This window comes from Aptenodytes forsteri, unplaced genomic scaffold (genome assembly GCF_000699145.1).
Source record: "Aptenodytes forsteri isolate BGI_AS27 unplaced genomic scaffold, ASM69914v1 Scaffold56, whole genome shotgun sequence".
Lineage (NCBI taxonomy): Eukaryota > Metazoa > Chordata > Aves > Sphenisciformes > Spheniscidae > Aptenodytes > Aptenodytes forsteri.
In genome coordinates, this window is record NW_008796213.1 from 767,922 (window position 1) to 787,760 (window position 19,839).

Consider the following 19,839-nt stretch of genomic DNA (forward strand, 5'->3'; position numbering starts at 1 on the left):
CAGTGACCCTATTCTTTCTAGGTGCATATAGTGGTGCAGCCTACCACCTACCCAGTTCTGGGATAACCCATCCCATTCCTGACAAACCACCTTACCCCCAAAGACCCAGCAGGGTATCCACCTGCATGTGGAAGATTTTCCTGCGCTGGGGATTTTAGCAAGGCAAAGGCAAAATATTCTCCTGGTTGGAAAAAAAAAATGGACCTATCTAGAAGACAGGCGATAACAGCGCGCTTAACTGGTATTTGGGAAGAGAAGGGGGTGTACGAAGAACAGGGGGATCTGAAACAGAAGCAGGAAGATAATCATTGCCCTTTCAGAAGCCACAGACCTTGTTAATACTCTTCTGAGAGGACGACCTCCACACTGCCAGGAACTCAGAGAGATTTTTGGTTCACTGTAAGGGTGGGAAGAGCTCCTTTATTAGGGAAAAGAGCTTCTCACGTGCATTAACAGCTGAACTGATTTCAGCTCAAGGCTCTCTTCATCCTCTACAAAGTCCTAAAACCAAGTGTGTTTGATGAGCCACTTCACAATAATGTCCTCCTAGGACACACATGGCTGCAATTATAACCAGGTGGTGGTATTTAAGGATATTGTCTTAAAATTGTATGTATTTGCACTTCCCCTGGGGAACTGCCAGTCCAGTCATACCTTCCCACATGAATTTATTTTCCTGCTCTGTTTATTGTCAGCCTAAACATTTTCTTTTCATAGCCGTAGAAGAAAAATCATACTCTGTCTATCCAGCACATTCGGTGATGGTGGAATAAGACTACGCAAACAAGCAACAGACAGACTAATTCCAATTTAACATCCAAATGCAAGTATCAGCTAGACAGAAAATACTTGTAATTGGAAAAAGTGCCTGTGTATTCCCTTTCACCAAAACGTTTGCATCTAGGGGGAAAGAGCTCCCAGTCAGTAGAGGACAGGAGTAGGAAAGACAAAGATACAGATAAACAGGCAGCTGCAGCTTGATGAATAGCAAGGTAACTCTTCTGGAAGGCGGGTTTGTGTGCACCCGGGGCACAGGAGGAAAGGCAGACTATGTTGTCCGCTATAGCTTCACAGTCTGAAGAGCTTTGATCTGGTGAACGGCTCGCTCTCAGCTGTTTCAACTCTGTGGCTAAGAATCTGAAAATATCAAATTCTTGAAGAGTAAGACTTTCAAAGAGCCTGTGAATTTCCAGTGAAACCCGAGCCTGCTGTCAGAGTCTCAATGCTGGAAAACCTGGGATTGATCTCATACTGTTTTCCCTCCGCAAACCCCCACGTGCTGTGGGTGAGAGCGTGTCTTGTGATCAAACGTGATCCTCAGCTCGCCACCGACAGCAGCACATTCCAGAAGTCACGCAGCCGAAACCCCCCAGCCACCAGTGGGCAACTGCTTCAGCAGAGGCTCACTGAGGCAGCAGGGGATGGAGGGTCCTCTGGACAGCCGCTGAGATACTGGTGGCTGATCCTCAGGAAATTAAAAACCAGACCTCATAAACCCGCTGTGATAATGTTTCTGGAAACGGTCCATTGTACCCCAGAGCGTTACCTACTCCACGCCGGCGGGAGCCAAAGGGATGTCCTGGGCACGCTGCTTTGCCTCAGAGACTGGCCATGGTCTAGCCCTCCTGCGTGGAAGTATTTTGAAAAGCAAAATGCATTGCCTATAGGAGTCAATGGCCTCTGCTTTGGCTGCACCCCCTCCACTCCATATGCAGGCTTTTGGCAGGCAAGGCTTGTTGTGTAACCAGGGCTTGCAGCAAGCACCATGACCCATTAAAAATGCATATCAAGCTAATTTCCAGAGCAGCACTACCTACCTGGGTTTGTTCATTAAACCAAGAAAACTTAAGTGAGAGAGATGCTGAAATCTTTCACATGGCTCTGGGAAAGCAGGTTCCTCTGGGAACCTGCTACTGTAGGATGGCCTTTGTTTTGTAGCACCATCTTCCAGACTGGCTTCCCCCCGACCCTCAGCTCCCCTGGAATAAAGAATACATTTTACACTTAATGTATGGACTGTCTGGCCCCTGGGTGGGCATGACAGCAATTCTTACTGACACCGTTCTCTCTTTTGTCTAGAAGTGAGCCCTGAATGCTGGGTGCCTGCAGAGATTACATGTAGGGCTGAAGTTAAGCACCTTTGGGCACTTGATAGAAAGCACTGACAAAACAGGCAGAACTTTTCCACTCAGGAAGCATGTGCAAGCCTGGCTAATTAAGAACCGATATGTCACAGGGGTCTATTTTCATGCCAGTTCCTAGCTTAACGTCAGTGAAAATCCCATACCAGAGTAGTTGCTGCACTTGACTTCTATTGCCTTGGCAGAACTGGCTGGCACAGGGACCCAGTTCTGCAGCACAGGTCCGCTGCGTGCCTCTCGGTAGTTCATTCCCTTTGAAGTTACAACTGGGATGATTAAATGCCTAGCTCAGAAAACAGTTACAAATCTGTGTGAAAAGGAGTATGTGCCAGTTTTTACATATAAGCATTTCTTCAGCTTTCTGTGGCACTGAATTCTCATTTACACGATTGAAACAGCAAAGAAATACAGAAAGCCAGCTTACAGAGAGAGCAGTTCAACCACGGGACAATGTTATCTCAAGGCAGTCTTAGTAGAAATGCATTAACTATTTAATGTAACACCACAAATAAGCCTGCTTCATGCCCAGAGTGATCAGCCAAGGGAGGTCACGAGGCAAACGCCAGCAGAAATTAATATAACTTGACTCCCAAAGGTATAGTTTAAAAAACCCATACTTTCTTAGTTTGAAATTACTGGTAGGATTTAATCTGTTTCACACACCTTGAGACATGCTGTACAATGGACTTTTCCCTTGTCTTACCGCGGTGTTAGTAACACAATCTGTTTATCCAGAGGCCTCCTACTTCTTTCCCCTCAAGAATGGCAGAAGAAACATTGTACAAAACGTCTGAAGCGTGACAGCCCACCACTCAACGCCCTGCTAACACTCGAGCTGCACTTCGCTACAGTTTACCTAGAGCTGCGTAGCTCTCAAAACCTTCCTAATTGCATTCTTCCTCAACTTTCATCTAATACAAGCAATAATGTTTTACCAGAGGTTTGGGATTGGTTTTTCTATTGCAACAGCTTACCCATAGCAGATTTTGGGATGGCAAGTCACAATGACTGGAAATCTGTGTTCTTTAAGGTAGGTCACTGGAGAAGGTACGTCCTTTCTGCAGCGTACAACAGCCTGTATGGACAGGCTCTAATGGCAGGGCTTACGAATAGCAGGATTCCCAACACCTTCATTTCTGCCTCCGCTGAGAAAGGGAATGATGGACAGATTTCATCTTCTCAGATCACCCTTGCCAAGCAACACACTGAAGGACATAGAAATGTGCTTTCATTTATGTCACTGTAAGTTTTAAGGTATTTGGGAATATCAGAAAAATCCAGTACCTTGCAGGGACTGAAGCATTCATATTCTGACTTCCAAAGCATTTATTTGCATCCCCATTCACTTGTAATTTTAAGGACAGTAATTTAGTGAACATACTGAACAGACGATTGGGTTTTTTTAAAGACTGAAAAACTGTCACTATTTCAGCATATTCCGTCTTCCAATGGTTAAATAAAACATTATCTGTCTACTTTAATTTATACATTTGTGTTGTCCAAGATTGGAGACAGGTTACACAGAACATACAGTCATGTTCTAAGGCCAAACTGGGCCACACCAAAGGTCTGTCCAGATGAGGATCCTCTCTCCAGCAGTGACCAAAAATTAAGGCCAAGCAAAGCATGTAAGAACATGATAATTTTTTTCCAGTTTCTAGCTAGCATGATGTCCCCGAGTTGGATGTGGTTTCTGCATATTTAGTAGCCTGGATTTCTTTTTTTAACTCGGCAAATCTCTCTTTGAGCCTGCATAAACTTTCAGCACACCCACAGCATCCTGCAGGAAGGAGCTCCCCAGCTCAACTACCTGTTGCAAGCCACCTCCTTGGCTTGCTTTGAACCTGTCTCCTCTTAGATTCATTTGATACACCTTAATTTCTATATGCTCCCCTCCTATACACAATCATGGATGCACAGACCTCTCTCACACCCTCAGTCATCTAATTTACACTACAAGCATCATAAGGGCTGACAAAATCTGACCTCATTACTCAACACTTTTCAAACCCATAACTTACAGCTACCCCTAATCTTAGCAACGCTCCAATAACCCTTGCCAGCCTCGGGACAAACCGCACCTGTACAGCTCACCAGCTGACACAGAAACCTTGCAAGAGTGTCCTGGTTTTGGCTGGGATAGAGTTAATTTTCTTCATAGTAGCTAGTATAGTACTATGTTTTGGATTTAGGATGAGAATAATGTTGATAACACACCGATGTTTTAGTTGTTGCTGAGCAGTGCTTACACTAGTCAAGGACTTTTCAGCTTCTCATACTGCCCTGCCAGCGAGGAGGCTGGCGGTGTGCAAGAGGCTGGGAGGGGACGTAGCCAGGACAGCTGACCCACACTGGCTAAAGGGATATTCCATACCATATGACGTCATGCTCAGTATATAAACTGGGGGGAGTTGGCCGCGGGGGCACGGCCGCTGCTCAGGAACTGGCTGGGCATCGGTCAGCGGGTGGTGAGTAATTGCATTGTGCATCACTTGTTTTGTATATTCTATTATCATCATTATTATTATTATTTTCTTCCTTTTCTGTCCTATTAAATTGTCTTTATCTCAACCCACGAGTTTTACCTTTTTTCTGATTCTCTTCCCGACCCCACAGCGAGCGGCTGCGTGGTGCTTAGTTGGTGGCTAGGGTTAAACCATGACAGAGAGTTAACAATACCCCTTTGGGTTCATCCTATGTCAGCCAAGACCCCAACTCCAGATCTAACTTTATGCATTTCACAAAGACTGCCACACATTTCCAAATTACTGTTTTTCTTTTTTATTTCACTTGTTGTCATCAGCCTTCCTCCTAGCCCCACAGAGTTGGCCAAGTCTTACAATAACTTTCAACTCTGTTGAAAACCGTAACATTTACCCTGGCGAGACATGCACAATAACCACATTTCCAGCTCAGTGCAAATAAAGACGACTGCTTGCAAACAGAAACTCCCATTTGTACCCTGCATGATCTTCAGACAGTTACAAAACAATTTGCCCGCTGCCTGAGCGCTAACCCTTGCTTCAGCCATAGTTAAGGTGTTAGTAACCACTTCAAGATCACCACCCAACACTGGCCCTTCTTTTAGTTTCATGGGGCTTCTCCCTTCTGGTTTTGACACCAAACTTAGCTCTTCCGCTCCCTTCCTCCCAACTCAACCCAAATTGTAAATAACATCCTGGCTTTAAATTCAGTGCTGTGACCTAATTACTGCCTTCAAAACCTCGTTAAAAGCTTCTCATACCAACTCTTCATATACTGCTGCTGTAGGTGTCCACAGCTGAGGAACACACACGGCTTAGCAGCTTCTCTGAGGCTGGGCCACAACCACAAACTCTCCCATGCGACTGGACATCCACCAGTTGGGCAAGCAACCACACACACCAGCACCTACTTGGATGTTGAATATCCTCGAGCCTTGATGTCGTAGGCCCTAATCTAATGTAACCCCTAACACCAGGGCCACCAAGTTGTATCACCTCCAAATCCACCCTCAAGCAATTTACTCAGCTAACACCACTTCTTATTTCCACCCCGTGGAAATACCAGGCTTTAAAAACAATCTTATCTCTTCAGCCTCCCTCTTCCTTGCACCTAAGTTGAGCACCAGCCCTGCACCTCATCCTAGCCTTCCAGCTGGCCAGACACACAGATCTTCCTGGAAACCAAGCCAATGCCACTCAACCTTGCTGGTTCCATCTGACATCCCAGTCCTGCACTCATGATGACTGGCACAATGTCAGTTCTGCAGCAATAGCTTCAGTTCTGACCATGGTAAGATAAAGTCTGAGGTGAGAGTTATAGTTTGAGTCTGAAAGAGGAGGTGAGGAAGAAAAAGGGCTGTGGTCAGTGGGTGCAACATGGGCTATCAGTTCAGAGACAATCACCGGCTCTCCGTCTACCTTGCAGGATTGACCACTCACCCATTCAGCAAAAATTTGCCACCCCAGCTGTCCAGAAACTTACCCTAAGGTATCACCCACATTGACTAATTAGTCTTCCCACAGCTCCGTGAGACTGGCAAGATACAACAATAAAAAAAAACAGCTCTCATCTCCGATTTCTTGTTTGTAGGTGGACCCCACAGGTCTAACACGAAGACTACTGCTAGCAGTGCAGCTGGGCCTATAGCTAGCTTTGAGGCAGCTGGTGGGTCACTGACTATTTTGAAGTGAAGGGTTAGGGTCTGGGATCAGGAAAGGTGTTGCTAAGTAAGCCTAACATGCTGGCAGGTGGATCCTGCAGACTTAGGGTGGTGCATGGGATCAGGATAGCTGGGTTTTAGCCTCTTTCAGGTTGTTTGGGTGCAAGTTCAAGGTAGTGGTCAGCTTAAGGTTTGAGTTCAGAGAAACAAGAATTGCAGAGAAGAATTTATAGACATATTCTGCAGGTACATCACATCTAAGATGAAGGCTCATGCCAGGAGACTAGGGTTAAGGTCAACAGAAGCTCAGGACCCAGCTTCTTTCTAGATCATACAATGCCCAGACAGTGAGGACAGGGACTATCACAGAAGGTCAGCAACAAGATCCATGGCAGGGAAAGTGGCAGGTACTGAACTGCAGCAACACACTGTCAGGGCCCTGATGAGCCTCACCTGGCCCCACACCTAATGCCCATTGCTCTAGGAGCCCCATTTCAGATCAGCCCTGTCTCCCGGAGGGACCTTGGACCTGTGCTGTAGGTAGCTTGTCTCCTGAATGGACCCTCACAGACACATGTTCTTGCTTGTCCTTACTCCTGCCTCTCACCCTTTCTCCTGGATGGACTTTGGGCCAACATCACAGCCTTGCCTCCAGTTCTGTCTCCTGACTGGACCTGTCTCCTGACTGGACCCGTCTCCTGACTGGACCCTGACCAGGATTCAGCAACAAACCTACTTTTCAGCTTCTGTTGTCAGGACCTGTGCCTGAGCATCAGCCATGGGAGGTTGGGTGCTAGATCAGCAGGGAAGGAACTGACCAGCTAAATTTAACTCTGCATATTAGAAAGCCACATAACAGCTCGCATCCGGGCTTGCCGAAAGGATGGGTTTTCTGGATGGAAGGTACAGGCTTCTGAGTAAATTGTCTAAAGTGAGGATTAAGATCATGCTCAACGCAAGTGGAAGAGCTGGGATAACTACAGGGTTTTAGAATCCCTCCAGAACAGTAATACTGGTTTTTACTGGCAAGGGTTTCCTTAATTAGGTTTGGAGCAGGTAGGTGTTGCTGGACTGCAGGTGAAGCCAGGGCTGCTGCTGGGACCAGGGAGGACCTCAGCCAGCAGCACTCTCACTTGTCTTTCATAAGGCTGTTAGTAAAATCCACAGTGCCGGTAGTAAAAATAGTCACTGTTTCATACCCCAAGAATGACTTAGCTTTTCAGTTTAAAAAACCTTCCCCTGTCATTACAAGATGTAAAGAGACAAACACACGAAAGACATTTGCAGCACAGAATACATAATTGGAATCAGGCCAGGATCATTTATGACTTGATGACCCCCATCTCAGCATAAACATATCAAGAAGAGACAGCAGCAAATCCTTCACACTGTGCCGCACAGAGTCTGGCATTAATGACTCTGCCAGAAATGCTGCGAACAGATCAGAGCTTTCCAAATCAGACAATGTGCTTCCTGGAAGCACTTTTAGCCTTGATGGTAATAGGAGCTGTTGTCACATTATCATAAAGGTCTCCCAAATGAGATCCAGTCCGACTCTGCAGCAGATGTTGAATAAGGATTGCTTGATCTTAACCTGTGTCTCAGCTGCAATTCCACTGTTGGAATGAGGAGGCAGCAAGGCTAGAAAGTGACACAGAGAGAGGAGGACTGTTCCCATTTTCATTTGAGACATCAGGAAATTCTTCCAGAAGCCTCCAAAGTGTCTTTCCCCAGTTCAGTAGCTAACCAGAGCAAACAGGTACGCACATGGCCCTGTCTTAAGAGGAAATCAACTTCCTACCACCTTCTCAGAGCACTGGTCTGGTTAGGTCTGGAGGGAAGAGCTAAGTCACAACTGCCACTGCCTTGCTTGTCTGGCCCCGCAGAGCCAGAGGGATGTGGTATCAGCCCACCTAACCACCCACCAGGTCCCCGGCAAGGTAAAAAAAACATTTTTACCAAATTTAAGCATTTATGTATCTTTAAAAAAAAATAGTCATAAAATAACAAAAATCTGTTAACACAAATTTCAGGTTCGTTGTTTTTAATTAATCCATGGCAGCCCATCCTATGCTTAGCCAGAGCTGTGCAGTACGCTGTGCCACCGGGGTCCTGCCTTCCACCTTCACTGATCAGCCGCTGATATTTCACCAACATGGTGAAATGGTCAGACAGACAGACATGGTCATCCCCTTTTTATACAAACTTCAGCTGAAGCCGAAACTGTGAATGCTTGCATCCCATACCTCAGGAGCAGCCAGTTTTAAGGTTTAGTATTAGGCTTCAGTCACTGCGCTTTCCGGTCTATCCCAGCTGAAACCAGGACATGTGCTCAGGCAATTAAACTATATTCTTTGGGCTTTGCATAAACATAAGCCCACATTTTTCAGTAAGAAAGCATCTGTAATATAACTCTACAGGGCCCGGAGAGTGCTTTGGGGTTCAAATAATGCTGGTTGCTTTATATTCTAGACAGAGCAATAAGGAGAAGTAATTAAGTTAAGACAACAAAACAAGTCTTCTCATTTGCCATCTGTAAAACATTTTAGTGCAGGGAAAAAATAATGTCAAGACTACACTTTTGAAAACTTTTCGTTGATTAGTGGCATTGTACCTTGTCAGCAAATACGGCGAGAATGAAGCTGGATTGTCCTGCTCCGAAAACATCGGCATGGATCCTCCCATTATCCAGAGGCGGAAATACAACACGAGAATCACCTTCAAAGAACATCATCTCAGTTAGCAATGCGCTAGTAAGAAAAACTAAGGCCTCCAGCAAATATTTTGTTGTGATAGCTCTCCGTGCTCTGCTCTGTGCCTAGAAGTGAGTCAGCTCAGTGGTTTAGGCAAAATTCAATTTTGCCACCCCATGCAGGGTGACAAACATGCCAACCCTCAGCACAGACAGCACGTTACGTCGTTGTGTGTCCCCCCTTTCATGTGTTCATTACTGACAGCTACCCACAACAAAGGCAGTATTTTGAAGGACAAATCAGTCACCCTGCTGCGGCTCAGACTGCAGAGTTTTGCTATTGACCTCTACCTAAATACAGAGGGGAAAAACATGGCTGATGTCTTAAAAGCTATTATCGTTTGCTCATGCTGGCATAGGTCTAAGGACAAGCTCCATCGGTGTTTCTCATGCTGTGTAATCCTAATCCCTGGAAGGAATTCTGCGGGCTGGCACTCCTCCACCTTTCTGGGAACCACTTGTCAAGGGACAAGCAAGGGGATCCGGCTCCTAGAGCAGCACAGGGAGCCGCACACCCAGCACACCCCCGTGGAGGTGCTTGTTCTCTCCCCTGCAACATGTCAAGTCCTGCTTGGAGTGCGCCAAGCAGCAGGTATTTGCAGGCAGAGCTTTTCTTGCGACTCTTACCAAGCCCTGCACTGAAACTAACAGCATGCCACTGAAAAGTCAGCCCAGCGCCAGACAGTCCCCCTGTATTTAGGGCAGGAAATACTTGCAGATGATTACATGGTCGTAAGGGCAACCACTATAAATTAAAAGAACATTTGAACTGAAAACACAGCAATATTCTTGTCTCTGCCCAGCTGAAGTTTTCTAAACTATTTTCTAAGACTAACTTTGCATTAAGATCTACCATCTAAGCTTTCCGAGTCTTTTGGGATACCACCACGCAATGTTCATTCTCATCACATACACAGACATACGTGGTCAAGTCTATTCGTACTTACGTAGCTTATCACTAAAGCAGCTCTCTTCAAAAAAGGCCTTGCAGTATACAAGAAATTCTGGTTGTTATTTGCAGTCAGGTAGCTGAAACATAAGGAAACAAATATTTGTTGAAATACTTTGAAACAATAACTCCTTTTTCAAACTGGAAAAAAAGCTGTACATATTGTTTTAACCACCCTAAACATGCAGTAACAATGACATCACTCTTACTCTTCAAAGCTCTTTCCACATGACTTAAGTAAAATATCGAGACCACTTCAAATAATACACACTATAATACACTGCAGTTTCCCCATCAAAATCTGTTTTGTTTTGTTTTTTTTAAATCATCAATTAACTCCTTAATCCTCGGAAAAGCCCCACGTGTGTCTCACTAAGATTGCTGTCTTTAGAATTCCAGAAGACTACACTGAGACACGTTTTTAAAAGGTCACCCAAACAGAGCAATTCAATTTTAGGTCATGATTAAAATGCAAAAACTCCTCGTTCCCAGCTCTCTGCTCAGTCTCTAGAGATGGGAATAACTGTCTAGCAGAACTGAACTTATTTTAAGCATTTTTTTTTTTAAGTGTATTCTGCACGCTTAAGTTTCATTACAAGTCTGCTGACAAGGTGTTATGATAATTAACTGCACAAAGACAAACACACAGGTGGCTTATTGTTGTAGGAGCATTCATAAAAACCTTCCTGTTTCTCAATGAGTAAAATTAAACTGTATCTGGAGCCAAAACTACACATTTATTTTAATATAGAGTAGAAGCACTTGCCAAATTCTAAGGAGCTTTCTTAATATAACAAACGGTGCCATACCTATGACATTAATTCAATGATAATTCCATTTCTATTGAACCTTACAGAGGCTTTGTCATTGTAATAAAGCAATGAGAAATAAAAAGAAATACAGAAGAGACAACAGGCATATTTTAAGCATATAGGAGCTAGAAAACTATTGAAAAAATGACAAATAATTTTAAGAAGTTATAAATATCAAGTAAACAAAATAAATTCAGAAGGAAAACATTTGCAGGTTCCTCTGTATAACATACAATCAATATCGGGATAGTCTATTTAAATGATTTACAAAAACTGCAGCATGAATCACAACACCTGCACGCAAGTTACCTTTCCAGGCATGAAAGCATCACACATTTCTCCCGTGAACATCTAGCATATAAAACGCATCTTATTTCCTCTCCAAATTCCTCAAGACAGTCTATCATCTGATTGCTTCCACCCTTCAAGTCTTCGAAAAAACAAGATTGCAGCACTTCCTAATGCTGCCAAGAGTCTTTAATATCTGGCTTTTTGTTCAAATTTTCTATAGTAGGAAGTTTGCAAGCCTGGTCACCATGGGAAGATGGAGAAAAGATTACACTGCAGACAAAAGCACCAGGGGCAAAGCCAGCAAGAAACAGAGGCGGCATTTAACGAGAAAGAAGTACATCTGGGTGCTTTCTACAAAATAACTGCTCTTCAGAAAACTTTCCCTAAGCGTTGTGCCTAAAACTTAGGAACCAAACCATACGTTGTAAAGCAAGCCAGATGACTTTCAGTCTTTAGTGTCTACTTATTTACAAATGTTGACATTTAAGCACCGAATCTGACTTAAATGTCAGACTAGTCTTCAAGGGCTGAACTCCGCAAAGTGCAAAGTTTTTTGAGCTCCCACTGATTTTAATCAGGCTCCAGCAAGTGCAAGTGAGATGAAACTAAGCCTTCAGCTTTCTCTCTCCATGAAAGGTCAGGTTGGCCTTCAAGTGTTCACCATGGCCCTGCTCCAAAGCCCACTGGAGCCAAAGGGAAAGACTCTCGGTGACTTTAATAGCATTTGGATCAAACCCCGGTCTTTTGTTCCCTACTGGAACCTTTTATGAAACTCAACCCCCTCGTGATTTGCAGCGGGAACGGAAGTGTTGGGTTGCATTTTGTTTATATTTTTATGGGTGGAGGGAGGAGAGCCCTCCATTAATTACACTGCCTGACTCTCTTCAAGAACCTGTTTTCACTTGCTTGTCGTTTTAACTAACTGCAATACTTTGGGCAGAAGTATTCCATTACAAATATTTGCTTTAGGTAGAATTATTCTGGGAAAAGATCAGCCAGAACAGTTCAGCTTTTTCTCCAAGACTTCAATTAGAGACAGAGGCACACTTTTATCGGTGTCAAGAAGTCTGCCAACTTCATCCTTGAGAAACTGCATCACCTTGCACCAGTGACCTAAAACTCATGAGGCGGCCGTCATCTCCGAGCCACGTGTTTGCCACTCTCCAGAACAGCCACCCACAGTCAGGCAAGCTACAAGCTCGGGGGGCAGCACCTGTGGGGAGGGTGTGACATGCAGACCCCGCTGCTTTGCCATGCTTGGCGGGGATCTGGCTTTTAACAGATCAAGTTTGCATCGAAGATGTTGCAGCTGGAACAACTGCTAGGGACAACAGGCTGTTTGTGAAGCAGCCCTTCAGGGAGAAGGGTAAACTGCATTTTAGGCTGCTGAGGCTCAGGAAAAGCACGTCTCTGCTTCAGGGCCTTGCAAACACTGATCTAGGTCTGGAGACCACCACAGAGGAACCCTCATCATTACCATCTCTCTGTTCCCTCTCAAGCCTGCCCTGAGGAGAAAATTAAAGCCAGAAAATGAAGGTAAACGGAAGGCAGTAGCTGCTCTTTCATCCTTGGCAGTACAGTGCAGGAACGCTTACTCTTTAAACATCTTGATTTTGACTATTTTTGTCTGCCTATGAGTAACTAAAATGCTGCCCACATCTCGCACCTTCCTTGCAGCAAGCATAACACCATGCAAGCTACCAAACACAGTTTCAAGGCACGAGTTTATCTGCAAGTCAAAGTTAATTTGAAGTGCTCCACCGAATTGCAGGGTAGCTCTGGCCCCTGCAGAGCAGGCCTTTTGAAAGCATTTCAGAAAATCCTGACAGGCCCCTTACAGTTTATGTTGTGGAGCAGTAACATCTCCAGGAAAAAAGAAACCCCTGCGTTGACACCGGTGTGCTGAAGAGCAGATAGGCAGCAAGCAAAAAGGAACCAGAATGAAAGCAATGGGTAACTGGAAATGCGTGAAGCAAGAGAGTTCAGAGAGCCCTGAACTTTCTGATCCTTCCTCCAAATGCTTTTGCTACTTTGCAGCTTCAGTTAAGAAATGTTTCTTTTCGCAATAATTCAATTAAGAAGCAAAGCTCTTCCATTTTGAGAAAGCTGCTGTCCTGAAGTCTATCTGGAAACCACGAAAAATAACGTGGTTCATTGCTTGGTAATCCAGCCGTCTGCCCACCAGATCAACCTGTAGGAGTGGCATAAACGTATGGGTTATGCTCAGTGCATCAAAGCTTTCCAAGAACCATGTGGTTTTCCAGACTACCTTATTGAGGCTCCTACTTGTTTCAGGAAAGGTAAAACATCTCATGTCTGGTGCAGGCGAAGAACACCACACAGTTTATGTATTAAAATCAAATGAACTGCGAATGGGACCTGGATGAGCAAGTTTGCTAAATGTCAGTGACACATAGCATGTAAAATGCAGTAGCATTTTACATGTAAAATTGCAGCAGCATTTTACATGTAAAATTGCAGCTTGCAAAAACATCTTAAGTTATGTTGAACTTCGCTCAGACAACCTTAAGATCAGCCAAAGCTCTTTATTTTGTCTTTAGCTAGGACAATCAAAGAAATTAGTATTACAACAGTCAAACTGTTTTATACCCGTTTTAAACAGCTGTCTTGTATAAAGTCATTTACAGGTCAGATTTCCATGCATTTGCCAACCACACCAGGCTGCCAAACATCCCACTGTTCATGGGAACCACTCCCTATCACCTGCTCCACCCCGACCAGCATAATGTGGCTCCCTCTGCCAAAACACACACACATGTATTCATTCCCACGTGAGAGCAGACATGGGACATATGTAGGAAAACTACTGATGGCAGCTCCGCGCAGCAAAATGCTACCTCCAGAGTAGGCAAACATTTCAAGGCGTGGGTCTCCCAGATTTTCATAATGAAATGATAAAATTAGACGAGGAAATCCAGATCTCCAGGTTTGCTAAACAAGTGTGAAAAGAGCCCATTTGGGCAGAGGTTCCACCTCTGCTTTGTGCCAACTTTCCCACAAAGCAAACCAGCATGGAATTGCCTACTTGCTATCTTTTTTAAAAGCCTTCCAGGAATACTCCCTGAAGCAACCAGAATCACAACAAACAATAAATCCAAGAAATGCTTAATAATGCAGGGACTTCTCTCACACAGTTCGAGCGGAGGCCAAGACAGATATTTGGCAGCTCCGGCTTCCTGAAAAGCACGGCTCATCCTGCAATCAGTTACATCATCAGAGCACTCAGAGGTTTTATAATTGAAGACAGCGGGGTAGGTGGCCTAGTAAAACTCAATACCATGCAGTTTACAGGAATGTAAACTTTGCTGGTACCAGATGGACTCTGTGTTAATCAAAACAAACTTCTCTAAGAAGCAGGCAGCTTTTTTAATTTCCCTGTACCGTTGGAGGCATCTAGAGTTCACAGAAAGGAGCAGGGCAGCTCCTCAGCTGCCGTTCATTGCCACGGCTGTGTGAGCAAAACACAATATCACAAACCAGTATCGGCAACACATTTATCCCACGCTGCAGCTGATTCAGCTTTGGTATAAAACGTGAACTCGCTCTTGTGTTCTCTTTGAAGGCTTTCTCAAGGGAAGCGAACAAACAGTTAAGATGTATGATGGATGCTCCCCATCAGGGACATCTAAAAGACCACGGTAAGTACGCAGTAGAACAAGGTTTGGTATTTTGAGAGCTTGTTTTGGCCAGGTCCCTCCGTTGTGAGAAGATCATTGCTCCCATTTACATTCTTCTCAGGAAACAGATCCAACTCCCAGCAACCACCAGTGTTTTGAACTAACACTTTCAAAACCCTAATACTAAAGGAAGGCATTAGAAGGGTGAGTATAAAAGCAAGGCTGTTAACTTATTCTTAATTATTGATAACAGTAAGACACCTCTAATCAAGACATTTTTAAACTTAGAAGGGGCTATTTTAAGTGAATGTCAAAGCTTTAGGTCATTGGTAGATGCACATCTAACTCCAAACCAGTTTGACAGACTCCCCTATTGAGAATGCAGAATTTTTGCAGGAGACGTAATTTGTCTCTAGAGACCATCCTTACCTTTTCTACTTAAATATGACTTCCTTATAATCTGTCCAGCCAGCTACATCTTATATTGGAGAAGAATCATTTCAAGCTAGCTCAGCCTGTATTCCTCCTTGAGGACAACCATCAAGGGCCAAGTGTACATGATATCCCAAGGAGAAAACAGGAGTGAGAAATCCATTGTGGAGTAAAAAAATTGAATAAAAAAAGAAAAATTAATACATTCCAGATACGTCTGGATTTTTAACTTGCTTAAAATACCTGTGAATGCAGGGAAATAAAATACAAGTCATAGCTACAGGTTTTGCAAGGGAGAAAGAAAGACAAGCCCTCCTTCTTCCCTCTTTAGTCTTGACATTCCCCACAGCGTATGTGTGGCATCCTTGCTCCTTATCTCCCCGGAGAGCCCTAAACCCTAGCCACCACTACCCACGCAGACCCAGATGCATAAACACACACAAACAGAAGCAGTTTTACAGACTCTTTAGGGGGCCATAGAGAGATTTTATGAAAGTCACAGCTGTTTTAACTCATTTGCACTGATAATGGCACGTATTCTTCATGTACATTTTCAGATGTGACCACAAATTTGGGGTTCTTGCTGTTTATTGGATTTTTGGGAAAAGCAGATCAGGGCATTACTGCATTGGCATATACAGCAGAGAAGGCAATCCCACTCGTGGCTTTTCCTTATTCTTTTAGGCAATACGTACCTCATTCTGTGTGGGATGAAAGTGGAGGAAGAAAACTGGGAGGAACAGGGCAAGGAAGCGAGAGAGGCACAGTAAGGGATCAGGAATAGAAAGAGAAAAAAGGAAAGTAGCAAAACGCACTTAACGGATCAAAGATGTGACTAAGAAGATGAAAAAGGGCTTCCCTTCATACCAGACATTCCACTGACGCGACAAGGAGACAAGGTGGAGCAGGGCTAACAGGAAAAATAAGACCTCATGAAATCACGGCCACCTTCCGCCAGATCTCAGGAAACCAAAGCACCGTGCCTGCAATTTAAAGCTTCCATCGATTTCAGCCATTTTATTTCCTCTGCATCACACACACCTGAGGCATTGAAATCCACCGTTAGGCTTGTTATTCCCTGTCCTAGCCCAGTTAAGGGCTGGTATAGAGGTATTTCAAGTAACTGCATTATAAGCAGCACTGACAGCAGCTTTGGCTGCTCCACACATTCAACTACAAGCCCCTATTTTCAGCTCCTTGTTCTTTTGACAAGCTTTATTCATTCAGGCTGAAAGTTTTCCCTTCCAGGAGCTTGTGTCAAGCTGAAATTGTTTTCTTCCTTGAAAGTATCAGGTAAAACAGTTAGGCTGTTCCTGAAAAAGCAATTAGAGAGATTTGCCCATATCAACGAAGTCCTGCAACCACTTTGCTGGGAAAACTTCAGTGGTTCTGTACTTTGGAGCAGGGATTTGAAATTTAGTAGAGGGACAGCAGAGATGCTCCTGTTGTTGCTTTCAGCAACAACTCACTCTGCTTCTGGGCACGTGACAAGCCACTGGGAAAAAAAAAATCTCCATTTGCAACGCTCACTAGAGATTTCTATCAATTCCCCAGGGTCTCTAGCCCTACCAAACACCATCTAGCAGGAGCCTGCAGGAACAGCATCAGACTCTCCTTGCATTGCTCCTGCAAAGCCATTGAGATAGGAGGCTCTCTCTCCTGCGATGTCTGTATCCAACCTGGAGGAGACCATTTGCTTGGACTGCAGAGGGCTGAAAATTTGTGTCTGAAGAAGAGGCTATGTGAGTATGTGTTACAGGGAAGAGAGAGGATAAAGGAGAAATAAAGGAAGGTAGGCACAAAGAGGAATGGGATGGGAACAAAGAGGAGCCAGGAAGGGGAGAAAGGAAGAGAAAGATGGAGATATTCAGACCTCTGCTGCTGTCAGAGATCCAGCAAGAGTATCCAAGAAATCTGCTGCCACTGGAGCTCCCTTCACTTGGGTCCCCAGTGAGCACTCAGGAGCTGAACTGCGGCACCGGAGGCAGGAAAAAGCCCGCCTTCCCCAGAGCAGCTCCGCTTAAGAAAGCGGCTGTGCTTTCGACAAACCAATCTAGCACGAGCAGATGGACCCAAAAACACAGAGGATAGCCAGGATTCCTATAGACTGACTGCTGCCCTTGTGTCTTTGCACAGAAAAGAGCTGGCAGCTCTCGAATACAGCCTTCCCCAAAACACAGCCCAGCGTCCATGGGCCACGCTCGCTCTGCAGGGCCAGGCTTGGTAAAGGAGCTGCTTGCAGTCCCACCGCACACAGGCAGGGAGCGTGCGGTCTGCGAGGTATCTAAAACATGCTCCCTAATCACAAGAAACTAGCTTACTCGCCAGCTTTTATGTGAAGAGGGGAGGAGGTTATCCTCCACTCATGCACAAGGCTCCGTTATCGTGAGTGGAAATTATTGAGGTGTCCCTGGGAACCAAGTGTACTAGTAAAAATTTACAAACAAGCCATAAAAGATGCGGAGGCCTGCTGCGTTGCTTTGATGCTCTCTGTAAAGCGTTTCATGTCAGTAAACACACACTGGTCCAACTAGTCTGCTAATTTACAGAAGGAACCATGGTGGCTTTAAAATTATGTATGTGCAATTAGGGAATTAAGGCTCTAACTTTTTGCTGTTGTCTTTGCCCAGGACCCCAGTAAGCAAACTTAAAAAAAAAAGGAGAGGAAATTTAAAAGTTTACAACAGGACAGAAGAGGAGGAATAAATCCATTCTATCAGTAAAATATGGCAGAGAAAGAGCACAGAAATCAATGTCTGTGAGCCTGTCAGTCTCCTTCTGACGAGCCTCCTGCACTCTGCACAGGAGAGGAAAGAGACACACCTTGAAATAGGAAATAATACATACCACTGCTAGCAACAGCAAACCATCCTGGATTCAAATACAGCGCCAAAAAAGATCAAATAAGGAATGGGGGGAAAAAAAAAACAAAACAACAAACAAAGAGAACAGGACAAAACAGAAACCACCATATTCAGGCAGTCTACCTATTTCTCGTGGACAAACACATGGCACCACACAGGCAACCAGCCCCCAGAAAATACGGTGAGGACTCAGTGAGAAGCACAATCCAGCAGTAAATATGCCCGGCAAAGGCAGGAGCCCAAGCACCCAGCCCCGAGGTGGGGATGGATGCATTTGCCCCTACCACAACCATGAGGATATGCTGGGAACAGAAAAGAGATCCCCTAGAGAAAAGACCCATCACCTCCTCCCTCCTCCATGCACCAGCCCTAAAAAAAAAAAGTGATAGGCACTGATGAAAAGCATAGGGGCAGGTAAGGGTCAGCGGGTCCAAATCCCAACTCCTGAAACAACTCTTTAAAGAATTTAAATAACTTACTGGTACAGAGTTTGACTTGAGGAAGAAGGGGAAGAAAGCAAACTTTTACAGCTGAGCCTGCTCTCAATCAGGGCAAATGCTCAGTTGTGGGTTTTGGTTTTTTTTTCTTAAATACGATTGCTGAACCGAATTATATTTTTTAAGTCATCATTTGGGGTCAGCCCAAAAAGAAACTTTTTGCAATGCTTGGAGAGGCACATAATGGTTTTTTTTACCAGAGCATTTGTGGTAAATCAAGTGAAAGTGGTAAGCGAAAGTCTGGTTTCAGAAGGAGACGTGGGCACAATTTGCAAAGCGATGCAGGGAAGAAATAAGTGCCTCAAACCCCCTGTAAATGTAGCCTGAAGAGTATTGCTTTATTTCAAAACCTACTTGTTTTGAATTTTTTTTCATTCTTCCATCATTTACTTGTAATCCAAAACTACTTGTCAAATTCAATTTAAACTCACATTTTTCACCTAATTGGAGAGGGGGGAAAATCATACATCTGCAGTTTGGATCCTTGACTGAGATAAGAAGATAGAAAGAGGAGCAGTTATCACACCGCTGTGATGGGGTGGAGGGACTGTGGACCTTCAGGACACTAAAACAGAGAGAGTATGGGGAGTTCACCAGCACTAATGTCCAAGAACCAATTTACGGACATCTAGAAACAAACAGCAAGTGACAACGAGGCATTCATACATTTGATAATCTCCCCCCCTCCTCCTCCCCTGGCTGCCTCTGCCTTAGGACAGCGAGCTCTAAGGGCTGGAGCTGGGTTAAAGGACCATGTTAGTTAGCACAGACTTTGTGGGAGCAGGTAGCGAGCAAGGAGAGAGCAAAAGCTAGCGTACAGGGCACTACAGCAATAGCAACAGTTTGCTTATAAGAGGTGTTAGTGAAGACTGAAAAGCTTGAGTGGATTCTCTTGAAAATGTCCTCTAAATTAAAAGAGATTATAGCCTATTCATTTACACCAAGAATTTTCCCAAATTCACACGATGGAAAGGGATGGTCCTTGTTTGGATCCAGACTGTCTGTCAAAAGCCACCAGTGGCAGAGATGCTGAATTCAGCTGTATTGTCCTCAAACTGAACCCTGGCCTGTTTTCCACAAACTTTTCCTTCAAAATGAAACCCATGCATCAGCTACTTAAAAAACAGTTTACTGGATGTCAATGCTAAATACTTCAGGAAGAAGGTATTTCCTTTCCAGAAAATTCTTAATCTGACATTTGATCTGGCATGTCCCTTTGCTTCTGTCAGATTAAATACAGCAATCCGTAAATATGTCACAGTGTTGTGGTTTAACCCGGCAGGCAGCTAAACACCACACAGCCGTTCGCTCACTCCCCA

At 44.5% G+C, this 19,839-nt stretch overlaps 1 protein-coding gene across 1 annotated transcript in view; it reads right to left on the bottom strand.

Annotated features, from left to right (window-relative positions):
• Nucleotides 1-19,839, bottom strand: part of TMTC1 (transmembrane and tetratricopeptide repeat containing 1) — a 187,494-nt gene that overhangs the window by 78,862 nt on the left and 88,793 nt on the right. Inside the window, exons 6-7 of the mRNA XM_009288397.1 lie at nt 9,985-10,066; nt 8,900-9,003 (exon numbers count right to left, since the gene is read on the bottom strand). Of these exons, the coding sequence (XP_009286672.1) occupies nt 8,900-9,003; nt 9,985-10,066 (186 nt within the window). The remainder of the gene's footprint in view (nt 1-8,899; nt 9,004-9,984; nt 10,067-19,839) is intronic.